At 30.9% G+C, this 21,328-nt stretch overlaps 1 protein-coding gene across 1 annotated transcript in view; it reads right to left on the bottom strand.

Annotated features, from left to right (window-relative positions):
- Positions 1-6,774: 6,774 nt before the first annotated feature.
- Positions 6,775-21,328, bottom strand: part of LOC105627455 (collagen alpha-2(IX) chain) — a 17,488-nt gene continuing 2,934 nt past the window's right edge. The window contains exons 3-15 of the mRNA XM_012208738.1: positions 14,227-14,256; positions 13,701-14,061; positions 12,683-13,074; positions 12,238-12,249; positions 11,852-11,956; positions 9,698-9,953; positions 8,932-9,006; positions 8,693-8,787; positions 8,521-8,613; positions 8,311-8,433; positions 7,806-8,000; positions 7,609-7,724; positions 6,775-7,072 (exon numbers count right to left, since the gene is read on the bottom strand). Coding sequence (XP_012064128.1) covers positions 6,775-7,072; positions 7,609-7,724; positions 7,806-8,000; positions 8,311-8,433; positions 8,521-8,613; positions 8,693-8,787; positions 8,932-9,006; positions 9,698-9,953; positions 11,852-11,956; positions 12,238-12,249; positions 12,683-13,074; positions 13,701-14,061; positions 14,227-14,256 — 2,151 coding nt within the window. The remainder of the gene's footprint in view (positions 7,073-7,608; positions 7,725-7,805; positions 8,001-8,310; positions 8,434-8,520; positions 8,614-8,692; positions 8,788-8,931; positions 9,007-9,697; positions 9,954-11,851; positions 11,957-12,237; positions 12,250-12,682; positions 13,075-13,700; positions 14,062-14,226; positions 14,257-21,328) is intronic.

The following is a 21,328-nucleotide window of genomic DNA, read 5'->3' as shown; positions in this document are numbered from 1 at the left end:
AGAGAGAGAGAGAGAAAGAGAGATTATACAACCGAAAAAAAGGAATAAGACGAATGATATTTATATTTATAAAAATTCATGGGCTATAAATATAAAAATAAAAGAAATATGCATACATATCAACATTATAATGCTTTATGTGTAGTATTGAACTATTCTTTCATCATGATAGTTGTATCTAATTATATATTGCAATAACATAACGCACCACGTTAAAATTTGAATCGAAAATCTATTTTATCCTTCCTTACATCTTTTTTATCCTTTGTATGTAAAATCTCATAATCTTATAAAAATGTTAAACAAAATATTGTTATTTATTGTGACTTAGTAAAACAGAAAATATTTCATTCTCGTCGTGAATTTTAATTATTCATTTTTCAATTAGATTAGGACTTCGGCTGATAAGGCGCCTTTGTGCAAAAGAGATTTTGCTGCTTTTCTTAATATTTTTATCTACAATTTTGTAAATAAGCTATTCCTAAATAATGTTTTAAATATTTTTAAGAAAGGCGCAATTTTTCATTTTTGTACCAGAATATTGTAACTTTTTTCTCTAGGTGGAAGTGCAAATTTTCATCATTGAAGTTAATATATATATATATATATATATATACATAAGAACAATTTTTCACTTTTCACATTTTCGCTTTAACAAAAATATGATCGAAATTCTGACTAAAATAATGGCTAATATGGTCACTGACTATTAAAAATATCCTTATAGGAGTTTGTGTCTTTATGAATATTAAAGTGATTAAGAGTTAAAAACTGATAATATTGTACTAATTTTAGATGATTTATTAGTTTAATAAAGTACGTAATTATGCATTTATATTCAACTCAATAATACTCGATTTTTCTTTAAAATTGTAATTTTAGTATTATTGTCAAAGTTTGATTATCAACAGAGATGATAATCATAGAGAAAAAATTGTAATTTTTCTGCAATATATAGAGTATTATAACTTTACAAGTATGCATATTTATTTATGGAACATTTATGTAATAAAAAAATTATGAATTTAATAATGTTTGAGCCAAATATTTATGTTAATAATAATAAATTTGTATCAATTGTCGATAATGTCAGCGTTCTTCAATTATCTCGAGGTTCTTGGGACCCTTTTTTACCGCCGAAAAAAATCCAATTTAATAGTATCTCGTTGGTGATATTGCACTGTATGGAAAGATTTGAGTCAAGAAATAAACAATTATTCGATTCAGATTTCGAATATAAATGTCTTTGTATTCGATGTACAGAACACATTTCGGAAAGATTTGAATCTAATAAAAGCGAACATATGCAATAGTTATAGAAATCGTTATTGATTTTTAAAATTTAATTTGGTCACCTTGTTAACGCGCCACTGTGCAGTGCACAATTTGCATTTCTGCTTGTGGTAGCCCTGATCTTGATAGCGCGCGAAACAATTGAAAGTTGCGGCGTTTGCGCGCCCAAACTTGGCTGCCATGACACTTTCGATAGTGCAATGGTTTGGATGCGATGGCGCGTTGTTCTATGATTAACTGCGAATTTTGCTCATATAAGATGCGTTTAGAGTGTGTATTTTAATCGCGAACGTTGCTCGAGATGACAGAGGATCACTGGAGTGTCAGTTATTGCAATCGGTGTCATTCATAATCTTCTTTCGTCGATCATAATTGACTGCCGATGCAACGCGTCGTAAGTTCAAATTAGTTCGCGTATATAAGTATAGATTCTAATGCCGTAAGATACGCAAGAACGACTCGATGTTTTTCCGAAAGAATCGAAAATTAGCAAATCTTTCTTCCATTAAAATGGTGTGTCCGTAATTTGGTTCGTCGTTTTAAGATTATTGGCCATATTCTTTTATGCTTATTTCTATCAACGTAAATTAATTTTAATCTCGATTCTTATCTTTAGAATTAGAAAAAGACGAAGAGTAAGTTGAACCGAGATTAAAATTAATCTACGTCGGTGAAAAATTTCGTCGGGCAAAATTTCACTCGGAACAGTAAAGTCTTAGGGACTCCGCACAATAAAAGGAACAGAGAACAGAGAAAGAAAAATTTCAATCTATCAGAAATCATGCATTAATGTGGAATATATAGTTTCTGATAAGTTGAATTCTAATAGGTTGAAATTCTTGTTCCCTGTTCCTTTTATTGTGCGGGCCCCGTACTTTTACAGTTAAATTTATATACATCCAAAACTCCAAAAAATTTTATTCAATATACATTACGTATACTATATATTTTGAGTAAAATTTTCCTCGCACAGGACATTTTGAAGTATACATTTGTATAAGCTTGCGTCGTCTATAATTAATATGCGGAATGAACTATTCAATATAAGGGTAATTATTTATACAGAATAGATGCCGCAGCTTAAAAATCAATAAAATTAGGCTTCAACACGTTTTTGAAACGAAAGAATCTGATAGAAAAAAGTGCCGAGATATTAAAGTGATGACTATTGAGGTTAGGAAATTGTCACAGAGGCAAAATGAGGTCTACAATTGTATTGTTATACATAGATTTCGACTTTCCACACGAAGCGACTCTCACTCTTTCTCCTCTCCTGCAAAGGAATGCACTTCTATAATTGTACTGTTGTTGTAAGTAAGATGATGAAATTGACCATCATAGTCGAAGTGAAAAGAATAATCAAATAATTATGATTAATTTCTTATTTTATTTTTTACACCAAACTTACTCCGCATATAATAGACGACGCATAATATGTAGCCTTGATGATTGAAAATTGAATCACTTTTTTTCAAGACTGACTCAATTTTCACTTTTTAGAGTGAGACATCTACGCTAAAAGAATTTAGAGAGTTCGTGTATTAATTCTTTTTGTGATTGTAAAACTTAATTCTACTTAATTTATTAATTTTATTAATTCAAATTTTATATTTCTAATAGCATTATAAATAAGAATTGTTAGAAAATTTTATTTTATTAAATACCTACATTTAACGCATAAAAAAAATTATACACTCCTTTTTCCTTCTCGAATCATTTTTTGAAAAAGGTACTTACTCTTTTTTTTTTTTATGATTCAGACATGACAATCCCATATACCATTATGTGCATTCTGCTTATAATTAATGGAAAATTTGTTATAATCTGTTCGGAGATGGGATAGGACATTGGCAGCCTTCCATGGTCTATAATAAGGATTCAAGGTAAGAAGTCTTCTTTTTAGAGGTTCGCGTCTCGCATGCTCCAACATGCTCCTACTTCCTCTAACTGTAGCTCCTACTCAAACGCGTTTGTTAGAGTGAATAGGAACATATTGAACCATGTTGGAGTGCGGCACGAACAAATCTTATGAGATACCTAACATGTGTATTTTATTATGTGTATTTTATTATGTGTATAATGAAAAATATTTTAAAGTTAATGAGATAATTGAGTTAATTGATTAATTGAGAAATATAATTTTTAAATAAAATAAATTATAAAAATTATTATTTTTTTCTATATTAACATTTGATTAATACTTCATTCTGCTTATTAATATATAGAACAAAAATTGAAAAAATACTTATATAAATCTTTATATAAAATAAAATTGTAAAAATATTAATAAAAAACTAAGTTTTGTCTGTAGCAATCGAATCGATGAACATTAATTAGCTAATGTTTATTAATAGTTAATTTAGAATTAAATTAAATAGAAGAGAGAAATAATGAAAATAATAATTTCATGTAATAAAATATATTCAATTTCTTATTGATGATTATTAAAATTTTCTTATTTCTATTTTGATTTAAAAACCTAATAATTTAATATTATGTACTATTGTATATAATTAAAAGATGTACATATCTATAATTTATGTGCACTGTTTTTATATGTATAATAGAAGCAAAAGAAAGGAGACATGACTCGAGAAACTCCTTTTCATATTTTATTTAGAAAGACAATAATAAAGTGTACAAATAATATAAAATTTGGAAATAAAACGTTTTCGGTGCAAACTATATCGAAGGACAATCGATTGTACATTGAATACATCACGAATTACTATTGACAATACTTAAAAAAGTTTATGTACCTAAGAAATATTCACCAAGCTTGCTGACAACCTAAATATACATATCTATTGGTCTCACGATCAATCTCTACATAAATGTAATAAATTATGTTAATATTAACGGTATATCTTCGAGTTATAGACATTGACTTAGATCTGATTTATGCTCGGTGTAATTCAAGGATCAGAAACATAAATCTTATGGAGCAGAGAAAAAAATTATAAGTGAATACCAGAGATATGTATGCAAAAGTATTATAATACTTGTTGAAAAACTTTGGTAAACGTTACTTATTCACATGTGTGCATAGGTTTGATGACATTACACAGTATGTCTTAAATTAATCATGTTGTAAATACAGAAGTCAAGTGTAGAATTTAAAAATACAATGCTGTGCTTTAAACGCAATAATATTGAAGCTGTTAATTAAAAATAAATTAAATTAAAAAGAAATAAATAAGTACAGCAAGGAATTTAATATAATTAAAGATATAAGCTTTATTTTTTAGTCTTTTCTTAATAATTAATTTCTAGTTTCTTTAAATTTTTGAGAATTTTTGTGAAAAACTCAATAACAATTCTTCAAAGATAATTCCTCAAATTTAAAACAACTGATTATTCTTAAGGCGCGATTAATGTATGACTCAAAGTAAGTTCTTCCTTAGTGACTCGCAAGATACACGGAGCATAAACGATAGTTTCGACAGTGAGCCAAGCGACTCGTCTGAAAACTTCTTAATCGCTGTGCCTCTTACATCTAACATACACACTCAATATGTATCAGCTAAAATGTAAATGCAATTTGATCGCGGATACGAACTTCATGTAGGTTTATTTAGGGCAGTGTTAGGGCAGTGTTATTTACTCCCCTAAATGATACAGCCCGCATTCCCAGCGCACTTACATTATTTCGATATTTGCAGTGTAACTATTTCGATTTCAACCGCTTGAAAGTTCATATAAATACGCCTGCTATTTTATATTAGATTATTAGAAACAAGAAAAGTTTGAGATCTGAATTTAAAATGACGTTAAATCCAGAAGAATGAAAAATTAAGATTCTTTGATTCATAAAAGAATGTAATACAAAGATATAAATTTTCTTTTATATGGAGAAATCTATAAATACATATCTGAAATATAAATTATGGTCTACGCTCTATGCTTATTTATTATAATTTTTTTCAAGTAATATTCATTTTTCAAGTAGTTGGAACAATGTCTATCACTCCTTTATTTCAAAAATGATACGACTTAATAAACGCGATTTTCGAGTTATTGAATGAATAAAGTAAATATTATTCTATCACTCATCTAATCGTCATTAAAAAATTGTTAAAATAAATAAATTAAATTAAGTTAAATATAATAATTTAATATTAATATATATTAAATATATGTATTTAACATAATATATATTAAATATATATATTTAATATTAATATTTATTTAATGAAATAATACTTATTAACTTATTATTAAATGAAATAAAATAAATTAAATTGTCAAATTAATTTTATTTAAAAAATAGTTCAGATCTTCACAACTTGAAATAGATAATAGAAAAAAAATCGTCAAAATTGTTACAATTTAAAAAAGGTGATTTTTAATTATTAAAATGGTAATATGATATTTAATCATGCCATTAAAAATATTTTTTGCCGATATTATTTTTTGCCGATTTTCAAGTTGGAAAATAGTTCTTTCTCTTTTCTGGAAAATTTAACTTTTTGAATTATGAAACTCACTTTTGAAGTAAGAGAGCGATATGATATATCTTGAAAAATGTGTGAATTTTTCAATATAAATTAAAAACGAAAAAATTAAAGGTGAACATTAAAAAATAGAAAAATGATTAAATCTTAGATTTTTCTGTTTTCTGAAAATTTTTATTTTAAAATTGCTACGATTTCATATTCAGGTCTTCAATTTTTGCGATGATGCTTTTGATATAGGGATTTAGTTACAAAAATTGTTTGCCTGCATCTTCTGGCTTTTGAATAATTCAAGAGTAGGCTGAGTAGACATCGTCTAATATATAATACTTGTTGAGAAGAAAAGATAAAACTAGGCAGCCGCTTTTAGCATTTAAAGTGCGCTATAAACACGGGCTTGAGCGAGACTTGCACACGTTGTCTGCGTTCGCGTCGCTCATTTGGCGATCCACAAGTATTTTTGGACGTTTATCGTGATGAGGGGAAACGTTTAACGAACCGCGGTAGAACTTTCTTGAAAGATCTCGAACGCTCGCTCGAAACTTTTGCAAGCGACTGATAAAAGGGAAAATACTCGGTGCGAATATGCATTCCGACGAAACACTGACGAGTATTTAGACGATCAGTCTTCTTTTTTATCTTTAAGAAAGATCGAGAGAAGAGAGAACTCAGATGCGACTGAAGCGGATGGCTAGGTGGCTCGTGGCGAAAGTACAATAATTATACCTTTGGAATCGAAGACAGTTTCGAGATCTCGGGAACGCGAAAGATGAAACGTGACGCTGTTCGCGATGGTTCGCATGACTTCACGATATGTATATTTATCGATCGATATGAATTATTACTCGAACGTGGGATTTTCTTATATATATATATTTATATATAATATATATATATAATATAATATATATATATATATATATATTATATATGTCGCGCGAAGAAACGCAGCACGCACACATCTGCATTCTATTTACATAACGATTCGATTTTCGCGTTGCGAAAGGATGGTCGAAGGTGCGAGTATTCAGTATTGCATGAACTCCTCCAAATACTCCATATAATCATTCTCCGACATCTCGACGTCGTCATCTAGCCGATTGTCGGCATTCCGTCGTCTCCTCACCAGCTCGCTCGTCACCTCGATGCAGAGCAGCGCGAATTTATTGTCGCACGAGTATCGTACTTGTTCTAACAGTCGACCGCCGGTCAACGGCGAGCCTAATCCATAACGATCCGAGCTGCTAGAGTGCCAGGCGTCGCAATAAGTGTCCATGGCTCGGTCGCCGAGTTTGTGAGAACCGTGCCACGCAACTTTCTCGGGCCTGTAATTAGAACAATTTTAATTTCATGATATGAAGGAAATAATAAAGAAATATATCGTTATATACAGTGCCAAAGTTTTCGACCAATACATAATTTTACATATAATTTTTGTTAATCTGATTTTCAATTTATTTATTTTATTTTATTAGTTAATAAGATTCTTTCAAACAGAATATCTTATAAGTACTTATATACTAGATCCTTATTTATAAAGATTCCTTGTGTGACCAATATAATAAAATCATTCATTGATTGAATTTGCATATAAGTGTGTGTAACATTGCATATAAGTGTATGTAACATATTATACATATTATACATACATTTTTTAATTAATGAGTAGTGATTAATAATAAGTAATATTGTTCGCGAATTTTAGTTGATCATTTCAAAATTAATGGATCAATATACAGTTTACGTTACAATTTATATATTTGAGGGTTTTATATATATATATATATTTTTTTTCTTTTATGCAGTAAAATCAATATATTTTCTTTTATATTTAATATGTGTATACTTTTTCTATACTCACCATGCAAAGTCAGTAAGGATGTTCTTTCCATTGAAGCTGTAGATTCTGGGATTCTGAGAGAAGTACGCCCCATTTCCATTGAACATTTCTTTCCAAGAGTTGAATAGCACGTCGCCCTACATTTCGCCGGATTATTAGTAAAAAATATTTGATTTTTAGCAATGATCATCATGGTAATGGATATTATTCCTAATTACCTTTATGTTAACTATGGGAAGATCTCGGTCTCCTAATCTGACAATGCTATCGACATTTTGAACTCGAGAACTGAGAAAAGCGCGGAAGGTACCTCTTAAGCCTGCTCGCCTTGCTTGTCGATAACAAGCGTAGTCTGCTCCTCGTATACCGTGCATATCTCCGGTGAACGGTTCATTTAACGCAGCCATCCTCAACTAAAAAACATAATTCGCATGAATAAATATTTCCAATCATAATAATAGCGTGCACATTTTTATATTTTTAATTAAAGATAAATTTACAAAAAATTTAATTAAAACATTATATTTTTTATTTGTGCACACCAATTAAAAAAAAAGTGAAATGTATTGCAAACAAATGAACTAAAAAAGTCACAATCAAATATATTTTTACAATTCTCACCATCCGCGGGTACCACTGCATTGCATGGAAAAAATTGCAAATTTGGTATTAATACGTTTAATTTTTACAACGTGTATATCGTGAAATAAGTCATCAACTTACCCCTGTTCCGTCGGCTTTCACGGGTATCTGGTTAATTAAGTTGGATGCTTCAAAAGGAGGATTTGCTGGTGGTGGTGATGTCGTTGGTGGTGCTGGCGTTGTGATAGGCAAAAGTGACCCGAGCTGAGGAGGAAGATTAAAAGAAGTTTGGTTTTAATACAATTATAGTATTCTATGAACTTATAAGAGATGCAGTTCTTTAATACTGACTGCAATGTATTGCCATCCATTATTAACTCTGACTAGTAAAGCTTGTTCGTCTATAATGTAAGCCAGGGTTCCAACTGGACTAACACTAGACATCTGTAAATGTAAAACAAGAGTATTAAAATTAAATTTACACACACATGAAGAAGTTATTGTCAATTATAAAGAATTTTACTTTTGTCATGGCTTCTGTGTTTTGGAACGTAACAGCTCCTGGCACAATTTTCGTTGTACTTTCTAAAGGTCCCCTTGTAGCAGTAGTAACAACACCTTGAAAATAATTTTTCAAGATTTAAAAATGTAAGAATATCGATGTTAATATGCAGTTAATGAAAAATATTTTATAAAGCATTCGAAGGAATAACGATTCTGGTACATATTCGTTTTAATATCATACTAGATAATAAATTTTACCTAATTGCTCTTTCAGTTCTTTCAGTTGCTTGAGTTCACGTAGAGCTTTCAATTCGTCTAGACTACTTCTGGCTCCTTACGGGTGTGCGAGTGTGAAATTTAATTTTGTTATTTAATAAATATAAAGAGCATGCTCGATAAAACGGGGATTTGTTAAAGCACTTTGAATAGTTTAATAAAAAATTATTATTAATTAAACTAATTGACTAATTGTTAATTTATATTATTTATATTATTAAATGTTCAATTAATGTATGATATTGAATAAAATCAAATTCAATTAAAATTAAATGTAATTTATTCTTAATATAATAATTTATAATTCGTATTTTAAATTAAAATAAATTAAATTAATAATGTTTATGGCTCCAACAATAAATCTCGTGCAAGTAAAATGCCTGTGTGAATTTCTACGGTTGTTAGTGCATAAATTAGATATATTTATAAGGCGATAAGATACAGTTCACAAACAATTGTAATGTACTTATCAAATGAAGTTAACTTGCAGTCTACAAAGTTTGTACTCGACCTCACCAATTATCGCATTGTACAAATTCAGAGTCGAAACGTCTGCAGTTAACTTTATTTGATAAGTACATTCCAACTGTTCGCAAATTATATCTTATCGTCTTATGAATAATTTATGCACTAACAACAGCTGAGGTTCACATAGTCATATTTTTAATTTTGTTATCGAAATGCTCTGTCACTCAAGTACTATCAAACTGTAATAACTGTCGACTTTGTAATATCTTAATGTCTTTACCTTGCCTAGGGGGATAATAATCTCTTTCTCCGAAAACGTGACTTCTACCGATCCCGGGTTCTCCTTTCTGTCCGATTAAAGACAAGCCGGGCGGACCAGGAGGTCCGGGAGGACCCGGAGGTCCTGGAACTGGATGATAATTTCCTTTAGATGGTATTCCAGGAGGTCCGGGAGGTCCTGGAGATCCTTTTTGGCCCTCTCTTCCCGGCTGTCCAGGAATTCCAGGAAAACCGTCGTCTCCTTTGTCGCCTTTGATCTAAAAATATATTTTAAAAATCATATTTAATGTGCGAATAGATCGTTACAATATTTTCGCAGAAGTTCGTCCATATAAAACTATGATTATCAATTTCCTTTTTTCGCTGCATCGCATCGCTTCGGTAGACAGGTAGATAGATTTGTAGAGAGTCAATAAGTAGTCAAGTATTGCTAAGAACATGTAGGAGCAGTTGATTTATCGGAAACGTTGAGGAATGAGATGCAATGATCGCTTAGGCGCATCACGTCGGCTTTCTGTCGACGTCTCTTCGTTGCGTTCTTTTTCACGAATGTACAGCGAAGACGATTTACGTGCTAGGCGCGAGAGGCATCCTTTCGATCGTGGGAAGGCGATATCGGAATTTCCTGTTGCTCTTGACTGTAATCGCTCTTTCTCGAGGAATAATCTATCCTTGTCGTTATCAATGTTGTATCATGCCCTTAGAAAAAAATGATGGATATCTTGAGCGATTTTTATCTATGTACTTTGTATTTTTATGGAATTTCCGTCGAAGAGATTTCTTTTTATTGCATTCACTAGATCTTTACGATCTCTTGGCTGATAGCCGTAAGAAATTCTGATAGGATGTCCCAAAGGTATCAAAAAAGATTTTAGAAATTGTTCAACGATTTTCTTGTCGAATTTCTTCAGGTCTCAACAGGAATCCAATCAATAGGAGGACAATCAAAATAAAATAAAAATTAATTAGAAAACAAAGTTACGTTTTACATTCTTAAGGATATATATATTGTTTCTGCAAAAAGTAATTGGAATTTCCGTATAAATGAATGTTATATATAGATATATGAAATAATTCAATAAGCTTAATATTTATATATATATATTTAACAATAAAATTTTATAGTTTAAATAAAACTTTTTCATTTTATCATAATTATTTTTATAATATGTTTATTTCTTATTGAAATAATTTTTTATCCAAGTTCTAAATCGCTATCAAACTTTGTGTATTACTTTCAAATACAATATAGAAAAATCTGTAATTTTTTCATAATTTTTTTATTAAAAGAAATAAGTGTAAATACATTTTTAAATTTTAATCCATGAAAAATTCTTAATTTTATGATAAAGTATTTCTAAAAATTTTAATCAAGGAAAAATTAGTTTCAAATTTATCGGACAAAGATTAATTTTATCTTATAAAATATTTTGTTCTTGTATATATCCACATAAATTGTAGGTTACGTAAGTTTGTTTTCTCATACAGCATAATTGCTAGTCTACTTTACATATTTTGTAACTTGATGTTGTAATATTTAAAAGGATTGTTATTCGTCTGCAATGTTTGGTTGTGAATACGTTATACATAGGCAGAAAAGCGAAGCGCTATCGCATGTATCAGCATGCGTTATTTGTCAGTTGTCAGCCATGACAGCTCGCGAAACTCTGTTCGCCGCGGCGGAGAAAATTTCTGTTCGGCGCAACGAATAAATCCAGCGACGAAGACGCGAAAAAAAAGGGAGCATGCCAGGCGCACTCTTGCATTAATTTCCATCACTCGCGTTGCGCCGCCCGTTGTTCAAAGACTTCCGCATCGTCCTATTCACAAAGATATATATGCCCGCCACTTTAATCTGCCAGACCGAAACTGCGCGAGGTGAAAACCATTATTTTTATTTCCGCTCCTTTTCCACTCTCATCCCTTTCTTTTCCCTTTGAAAGGCATCCTTTTCTTGCTCTCCCTGTTCGCGGACGATCGACTGACGAGGTTACTCACATCTCACTCACATGAGATTCCACTTTGAGAGGAAGCTCGGCTTGACTTCTCTATTTTCGCCTTTTGGTAGGCGCTTGGATTTATATGTAAAGTTTGGAGCGCGCGAGAGAAGTTTACATAGACGATACCACGACAAGAAACTAGAAGTTATACTTACACCGACAGAAACACCGTAAGGACTCGGTGCGCCAGGTTCCCCTTTTTCTCCCTTGGGTCCCATTGGTCCGATACTTCCCGGAATTCCAGGAGTCCCAGGACGACCCTGCGGAAGATAGTGACAGATGAATCGTTCGTTTGCATTTTAATTAGCGCAAGGGATTTGGTTGCTGTGACACGTAGTGATATAATTTTGATATGCGTTTAAACGTTTAATAAATATTCTTTGTCGTTTAATAAATATTCGTAACTGCGACTACTAAATTTGCCCTTAACTTTACAAGAAGGTTTGTAATTATATTCACTCCAGAAATAAAAAAAAGGCTGTATTTAGCGCTTGTGCAAAATTTATGTTGTTTCGTGATTAAAGTTTGATTAAAAGCTTACCTTCATCGAGTTCTTCGGTTGGCATTGTGAAAAAGATAGAAAAATTGCTTAGAAGCGAGATATTTCCAAATAACGCTATTTATCTGATGTTGTTAATACTGAATATTAAGATAGTATTAATAATTATGTACTAATTATATTCTCTGTAAATAATATTAAATACTATCAACAATATTATTATTATTATTATTATTATTATTATTATTATTATTATTATTATTATTATTATTATTATTTCATTATATATTATTAGACGTGGGAAAAAGTTCGTGGCGTTTTTCCCGTTACATCTAACGGGAAAAATGCCACGAACTTTTTCCCACACCTAATATTTAGCATTGTTTCACATTGTTACTGTTATTCTATTCACATCTATTAATTTAGTTAATTATTTGATTAGTATTATAACGTAAAGTGAGATCACAAATTAAAATACAAAACGTACCATCCATCCTGGTAGACCGATTTCTCCCGTATTTCCTGGCTTTCCGGGAGGACCCACGGGACCAGGCGGTCCAGGTCGTCCTCTTCTACCCCGTTTTCCTTCGGCGCCTTTCTCACCCTTGATGGTGATATAGTCTCCGGAATTGGCGACGGTAGTGGCTCCAGGAGGACCTCTCTCACCTCTTTCGCCTTTAGCGCCAGGTATGCCAGGTAATCCTGATACTCCGTCTTTACCCGGTTCGCCTTTATCTCCTTGAGGTCCTTGAATACCGTTTATTCCAGGAATACCAGCTGGCCCGGCGTCACCCTTATTGCCTTTCTCACCCTTTGTGCCCTTATCACCCTTGTATCCGCGCGCTCCACTATCACCCTTGTCCCCTTTTGAGCCAAATCCTTGATTAAATAACATTTCAAATATTAATTTTGTTACCTTCGTTTTAACGCAATAGATATTGCACTTCTTCATCTAAAAAAAACATTAATAATCCAAAATCTTTAACTAGTAAAATCATATCTGATGTAAAAAATATCCTAGAAAATCGAGAGATATCAAATTTACCTTTTACCTTTTAGTTTTTTACAAATTTATGTAATATGTGTATCTCCATTTTTACTAAAAATAATTATTAATAAAACAGTACAGAGACATAAGTAATAAATGTAGTATTATGTTTTCATGTGACGCAATTATAATATCATTTATTTCTCTTAATTTTATTTCTCTTAATTAGATTTAGTTTCATCGATTCAATTTTGATTACAATTGTATAATATCATTTATTTAATTTTATTTTGCTTAATGTTTTATTAATATCAAATTTATTTTATTACGTTGAAGACTAATAAAACATTAATAAAAAAATTTAGGTTAATAAAAATTTAGGTTAATAAAAAAAATTTAGTTAACTTTGTTATATAAAAGGTAAGATTACATAAAAAAAGAAAATCAAATAAGTGATTAAATGAATAAATATTGGACAAAATTCGTCATTGCTATGTTTAAAGAAAAATTTGCTCACCTAGATCTCCCACATTTATACCACCGGAACCGCTCACACCAGGTGGACCGGGTGGTCCTGGAGGTCCCAGTTTTCCTTCAGGTCCTGTATCACCCTTATCACCTTTTTCTGCCGGTCGCCCATTTTCTCCAGGTGCGCCGGGTAATCCAGGTGCACCGGGTGCACCAGGTTCACCTTTGAAACCCTGAATTCCTCTGGGACCATCTTTTCCATGATCGCCCTTAATACCTTTGTGTCCAGGTTCGCCTTTGATGCCTTTGGATCCGGGTATTCCAGCTTCGCCTTTAGGACCGGGATTTCCTGAAATGCCTGGCTCACCCTTTTGTCCGGGAAGTCCTGGTCTCATTGTGATACCTTCCGGCTAGATAGACAAATATTAAAATAAAAGATTATTTTTTATGTAATTGATGAAGTTGCATATATATATGAATAGTTTATCGGGATTTTATAATTTGGAAAAGGAATTCTAAGAGAATCGAAGAAGATATTTACGATGCAATCAGAATGCTCCAGTCCGTATACTCACTCTGTAAATATTTCGAGGTTTCCAACTAGGCTGCATGCGCATAATAATCGAAATTTCCCATTAGATCGTTGGAATAATGTTGCGAGACTGAAAGCCTCGCGAGCCGGCCTGACACTGCCGTCTATACGTTTGCATCGCTATTGATTAGTGGCGAACAATTGTTGCATGAACAATTGTTGATGGTGCATGATTCGCAATTGCTTTAGTGTATATCGATTTATGCACTAGAATCGTAAGTGCAAATTGCATTCTTACAGAAATTTCTTTCATTTACTACTTAATTTAGATTCTTTTAAAGTTGAAATAAGTTTTTAGGCACACGGAAAATAACAGAAAAGGAGATTTTGTTTTATTTGCTTACGTTTTAATTTTATTATATAGAGTATATGTATGTATTATACGGAGAAAATTATTTATTTATTAGTAATAAATACAGAGTTGCGGAATTCATATGTCAAATTTAATATACTTTACATGTCGAAATGATCCAAATTTTGGTTTTAAACACAATATGTTGGAAAGAAACATGATAAATAAAAATTAACACAAATGTAATATTTTGACACAATTTGAAAATCAATAAATTATGGAGAATTTTGGATATTTCTTCCAACAAAATTAATGTTTATGTAATTAAATTCATCTTTCATTTATTTACTTGTCTTAGAACTTAAATTTTTTGGGAACTATATTATTTTTATGTTATTTATTCACTTATTTATAAATTATGTTATTTTAATACCGAGAAATATTAAATCAGTTTATAAAATATTAATATAATAAAATCAGTTAAGTTAAATTAATAATCAGATATGTACATATATATTATAAATTCAAGAAATTTTAATCTGAACTGATTTTAACAAAGTACAAAATGTTTTATATTCTGTATATTTTCTACTTAAGTGTTCCAATGATTGCATACTTATGCTATCTTAAACGTTAGAAGTTTAGAAGTTAATTTATTTGTATATTCAATCGAAGAAAAAATTATAAATTTCATACTCTCTGTATTATGTACAGATATCTTATATTTAAAATAAATTTTGTGTTAAAAAAGATTAATTATCATTCTTTTTTATAGAATTTGAACATGAATTATCATGTAATTTATTATGATATTCAGTACAGATTTTTAAATTGAACGAATGTTGATACAGAAAATACTTGATATTTTCAAGCTCTTCTTTTTGATATTTTCTTCTACAATCCGTGAGGCGATTATTTTCTGTTTCGCATTAGTACGGCATTTCGCTGTAAATCATGTCGCTGCGACATTTCTATATATTTATATATCAATACCACTGTTCGTTTCATAACTAGTCATATACTTTCAGAACTTCTCACAAATGGTTTGAAACTTTTAGACTTCTTCGGCTATTGATAGAGCAACGCTATACTTCTTTATTTCTTTTTCTTATATTAAACTACTTATATATCGGCATAGATATAATTCTTTTTTTTAATAAAAAATTGAGAATTATTTACGCATCCATCTTATTTCGTCATAAATAGCTTTATTGTTTGGAAACATATTAATAATAATAATGATATTATTTGTACAATTAACGATACGCTTTGCAATTCATTAATATTTCACATTGATATTGTATATAATAAGCATAGTATTTACTATTTGCACATTTATTCAATTAATATTTAACAGGTCTTATTCGCAGTGAAATTTATTCAAATCTTTCTTTCCCTCTCTCCCCTTCTCTTTTTTTCTTCAAAGTCATTAAAGTCATTGTCAAAATTAGACAACTCATCTCGTATCTTTCTGTTAAAATTCAATGGCACTTTTTTTATTCACACTGAATTTTTCCTACCGCGTATATACAGCATGTAATACCTATAAATCCGCTTCTACTTTAAAGCAGTTCTCTGACGGTAATACATTGTGGCGTGGCCTTAATACAATTTCCGAATTTTCTCTTCTACCCGGTTCTGTTCATTCAAATTCCAGTCTGCGCGATCGCTGAGGAACATCTGCCGAACCGATCGGCCTGGGCTCGGCGGCTTGCATACATGTACACATCGAAACGCGCGAACATCTGAATCGAGTATTATTGGCCCGTCTTCAACTACCTTTTGGGACGCAACACCCGCGCATCTCCAAGCCTGCCTTCCTTCCTACCTGGCGTACACCTAGCCGACACATGCAATAGGCAGCCTAGAAATTGGTTTCTGTATTCTCCGGGGAAATCGGGCTCTCGCACATTCGAGGAAGGACCGAGGTACGAGGCAGGGTCACGTAAGATAACCGTATGCATGTGCGCACGGGTATCTGTCTTTGCATGAACTGTCCCGACGACAAGATTGGTCTCTGAACCTACCGTGAAATATTTAGGCCTTGTTTAGATATTGTATTCGTATTCTAAACTGGTTCATTTGAATTCTATTTCTTCACGATTAGTCGAGCAGTGATCAAATTATTTGTAAATCAAGTCGATTGGTTGATATTTCTTATTTCGTAATATGGTGGAAATATTCTAAAGACAATTCGAAATACGTAATTATTTGAAGTAAAGATCCACTAGTCGGATTGTGATCACTCTCAACTTTTTCCTGATAGAATAATCTTGAATTAAACAAACACGGCCAAACATTACAATTGGACACACAACTATCATTTTTCTTGTAAAATAATAAAAATTTTTATCATTATATCTTGTTTAGCAACGAGGTATTTTGTTATAGGTAAAATATATTTTTACGAATAATAGTTTGTTGTACTTTATGGCTGCATTCGGTTTGAATGTTCACGTGTTGTATGCATCATAAGCACTTTTCTATATACTTTGCAATAAAGAATGAAATATTGCAGCCATACTTATTTGTTTCTGTGTTCAGATTCTGACTAGAGGTTTTTTAATTTAAAGTGACACAAAAAAATCGATCGAAACTAAAATATTATTATATAACTAATTATACTATTAAATAACTAAAATATTATATTTATAGAGGTAAATTTAAAATCTAATATATTTTCAGTATCTATTAAATAATTTTGACTAATTTGAAATAACTTATATAAGTTTTTTTAAAAGAATATCGATATTTTAATTTCTAATTGAAAAGTAGACGAACATCTTTATTAAATAAAAGATGATTTTGTGTCAAGCAACGAATTTATTGTTATAAATTTTAGTTTCTTATATATTAATAGAAGTTAAAATACTTATGTCAAATATACATGATATGATTAAATTTTAATTTAGACATTTCTCAGACGGTTAATTTTCATTGAATGAAATATTGTATAGTATGTTTGTTGAGGAATAAATAAATTTCGGGAAGATAAAAACTCCTGTTATCTCACCATTTTATTTCAGATTGTAACGTCAGAAGTGAGAAAATACACAATAAAAATTCTTGTAAAATATATTAATCTGGAAATTCGTTTCAATAAAACAATATTTACATTTAATAGAACCGACTTGTAAAATATATCGAAAATTTTTCTTTTATTTCATTCAATTTAAATTATATAAATAATCATATATCTGGAAATAAATTATATGACCAAAAATGAAATAAGTTATGTTTACAACTACAACAAACAAATTAATAATATATATAAAGAAATAAATATGATTTAATTTCTCCTCGAAATTAGATCTTTGAATTAAGAAGATGTATAGTTCTCAATATATTTTATAAAACTATTCTATCGATTACGCGAATGCTGTTTTATTAAAAAATATTTCTAATCAAATATAATTTGCAAGAAATTTTATTATATTTTCTCGTTTCTAATGTTATAATATGAGGTTGTAGTAATGATTAAACAGGAAACATATTAGGTATGGTTGAAATTATATACAGAATTCCGCAATTGAAAACGTTCAATTATTCCCTAGATTTCTATTGTGTTTTCCAGGGAAAATAGAATTAATTCCGATCGGAACTCTATTCCGAATAATTTTATAATACGTGCCCAAGAGCATTACATGCAAGCAGCGCTTTAGAGCGCTGCTTTTCATCAGTCACGAATATTATAACAGCTTTGACACTGTTCCCTTCTTGAGAATATTTATTAATGATATGCATCCGGTGCTAACAGGCATTAGCTATATAGCGGTGCAGTTCTATTGTATTTCACAGATTGTCCTATATTTAACGGCATATATGTACATTCTGCGATACAGGTTATTGTATAGCAGTCGCAATTTGTGATTTTCCTCGACTCTTAAGTAAAGCTACAAGCTACCATTTTGTTATATTGTAAAATCGCATGTCTCTTTTATGATTGTTTGAATCATCGATATTGCTGCATAATCATAATGCCAAAATATATTGCACGATAGACGATATAATCGAATTCGCAAAGTAATCATTCTTTCTATTTTTCTGTAACGTGCTCGATTCTTTATAAGAAAGAACTACATACACAAGCGACAAATGAGATTTTTGCCATGTATTAGGTGAATACAATTCGTGCTCGATAAAAAAAATTTTCATGCAGATTCAGGATATAATATTTTACTCAAATTGGTAATCATGCTAATCGATAGAGCAAAGTTTTCAGTTTTAAGAATTTGTGTTTTTTAAATTGCGATGCGATGCGACTTTCAACGGAGTTGAATGAATAATTAGAGTTAAAAATGTTCTTTTTATTTAATCCGGATAATAATATAACAAAGGGGATAATAATATAATAAAGAGGATAATAATATAACAAAAAAGTTTTAGAAATATTAAAAAAAAATGATTTTAGGACTAAACTTTTATGTTAGTTGAATATTTTTTGGACACGTGACATGCTCACAAAGTGAGACAAAATTTTTTTCTATTTTACTTAGCTTACTTAGCTTTTTAAATTTTCTATTTTACTTAGCTTGTAGTTCTCTATATGTAAAAATTACCAAACTCTCAGAAATTCGAAAAAATTAGTGAATCTCTCGAAAGTAGAGAGGATTTTAAACTTTAAAATTCTTTTTAAACGGTAAACTTTAAATTTTATATACTAATTACTGCTTGAATTTAATATTAAATTAGACACGAATTTTTGCTCTTATCCGTATAATTTCAAAATATTTAAAGGAGAAGTACAATATCTATTATTCAATATTAATATCCATTTCTAAGATTTATTTAAATCGGAGTAAATATAAAATTGTTCTTGGAGAGCATCGTATCGATTCATCACGTCTGTATCATCTTTCGTTAAATTAATAAAGATTAATAAAACTCGAAATTGCCATACAGTATCAAACGGATTAAGTTGACGCTCACAGCAAGCGATAAAATTTAATCGAAGAATTATAATATTACATTAATGACATTTATCGGGTTTATTTATTATAATGCGTGGGTAGAATTCAAATATATACATAAATAATCCTACATTGGATTATTATCCCGAGTAAGATTGCAGCAGCAGAAAGCTCTCAATGTTTTCCACGCTTTCAGTTCCGAGAGTAACGAGATTTTCCTTCGGTGCGACGTCTCAACAATTACCAGGCTAGGTCAGCTCGGCCTTTTTCTCGACGTGTAACATTTGGAAGCGTGCAACCGGTATGGAAACAGAAAACCGTACTGTGCGGGACTGTGTTCTTTCTCTCTCTTTTTTCGCCCTTTCATTTTTTCACATCTTCGTAGAGAGTATGAGGGTATGAGGGTGGGATAAATATTGCGTCACCGCGCTGATCTTTCAGCGATATGCGGGTACATCGGCGTTACGAGTTTGTGTCGTTGATAAAGCGGAGCGATTGAGTTCGATAACGTGGCGATGATGCCCTCTGTTCTGCCACGCTGCTCGCCATTATATTTCTGCGACGATGTCGTTGCGTTTTCCGCCGTGAAAACCGCGTAACAAGAGAACAAGGTGAAAAACGACCGCATCTCCGGAGGTAAATTGACGGTTTGAGGTGCGACAGGATCGTTACGTCCGCGCGACAGCGCGGAGATTTCTTTTCTCTTCCGTGGCCAGAAACGAGTTTCAGGAATTGAACCACTACCGCTGACTTTGACAGTGTGGAATATCAATCTTAAGTAGATTTAGCTTGTTCCATGCGTTATTCGAGCGTTGCTAAAAAATCGATGTTTGCTCCAAAAAATTATTGCAAGTCGGGAAATCGAAAACATCAAAAAAAATAATCAAATCATTGTAATGTACAACCCCTTGTTCAAATATAAAGCATTTTTTATTTATTTTCTTAAAAGAATACTGGCGGTAATAAAAGGCAAAGGAAAACGGCTAACAAAATATTAATATTATTATAAAAATAAATAAATATTTTTTTTATTTCATTTGTGTTTATATTTATTTATTTTTATTTATTTTTCAATAAAATCAAAACTTTTTAATTTATTTTTCGCTAAATATAAAATGCTTAATTTTAATGTCAATGTTTAGGGACGTTTTATACTTATAACCAAGATTATAATAGAATACTGAAAAAAGTTAAGAAAGTAAAATTAAAAAGAATTTACAAATATCTTAGCGCGATGAATGAAATAATAAAATTATTTAACGAGCAATATCTATATTTTGTTTTGTGATCACGTTTGTAACTGTAATAGGATAATAGCAAATATAATAATAAAAATAATAAAGTTGTTATAATTTCTTTCATTTTTAGCATGTGCTGGTCTTTTCATTTTTCTTGTCATCGGTCGAGTTTTTTTTTTATACCTTTGAAACAATTGATACATTGTAGATACCGTTATAGAGAAAGTTGGAAACATTGTAACTATACTTTGTTACAAGATCGGGCGGAAAAAAAAATTTGTTTATCGAGGAAAATGGGAATTTTTGAGGAAAGAGGGAATTTTTCGTGTTTATGGATAGCGTCCCCAGAACTACATTCGTTCATACATACGCTAAAACTTTTACCATCGTTAATATCGCACATATGCAGATGTATTGCTGTAGGTACATGGTTTTAATATCGCAAGCCTGTCAACGCGATTCGGGATAATTTTTCGTATGCTGACAAAAATTCAGCAAGATTCGCTGCGTTTTTAAGAATAGATCTCAATGGAAAGGGAGGGAGAGAGAGAGAGAGAGAGAGAGAGATAGAGATAGAGATAGAGAGAGAGAGAGAGAGAGAGAGAGAGAGAGAGAGAGAGAGAGAGAGAGAGAGAGAGAGAGAGA

The sequence above is a fragment of the Atta cephalotes genome, assembly GCF_000143395.1.
Source record: "Atta cephalotes unplaced genomic scaffold scaffold00009, whole genome shotgun sequence".
Lineage (NCBI taxonomy): Eukaryota > Metazoa > Arthropoda > Insecta > Hymenoptera > Formicidae > Atta > Atta cephalotes.
Note: the sequence above shows the minus strand (reverse complement) of the source record. Positions and strands in the feature narration are given on the sequence as shown.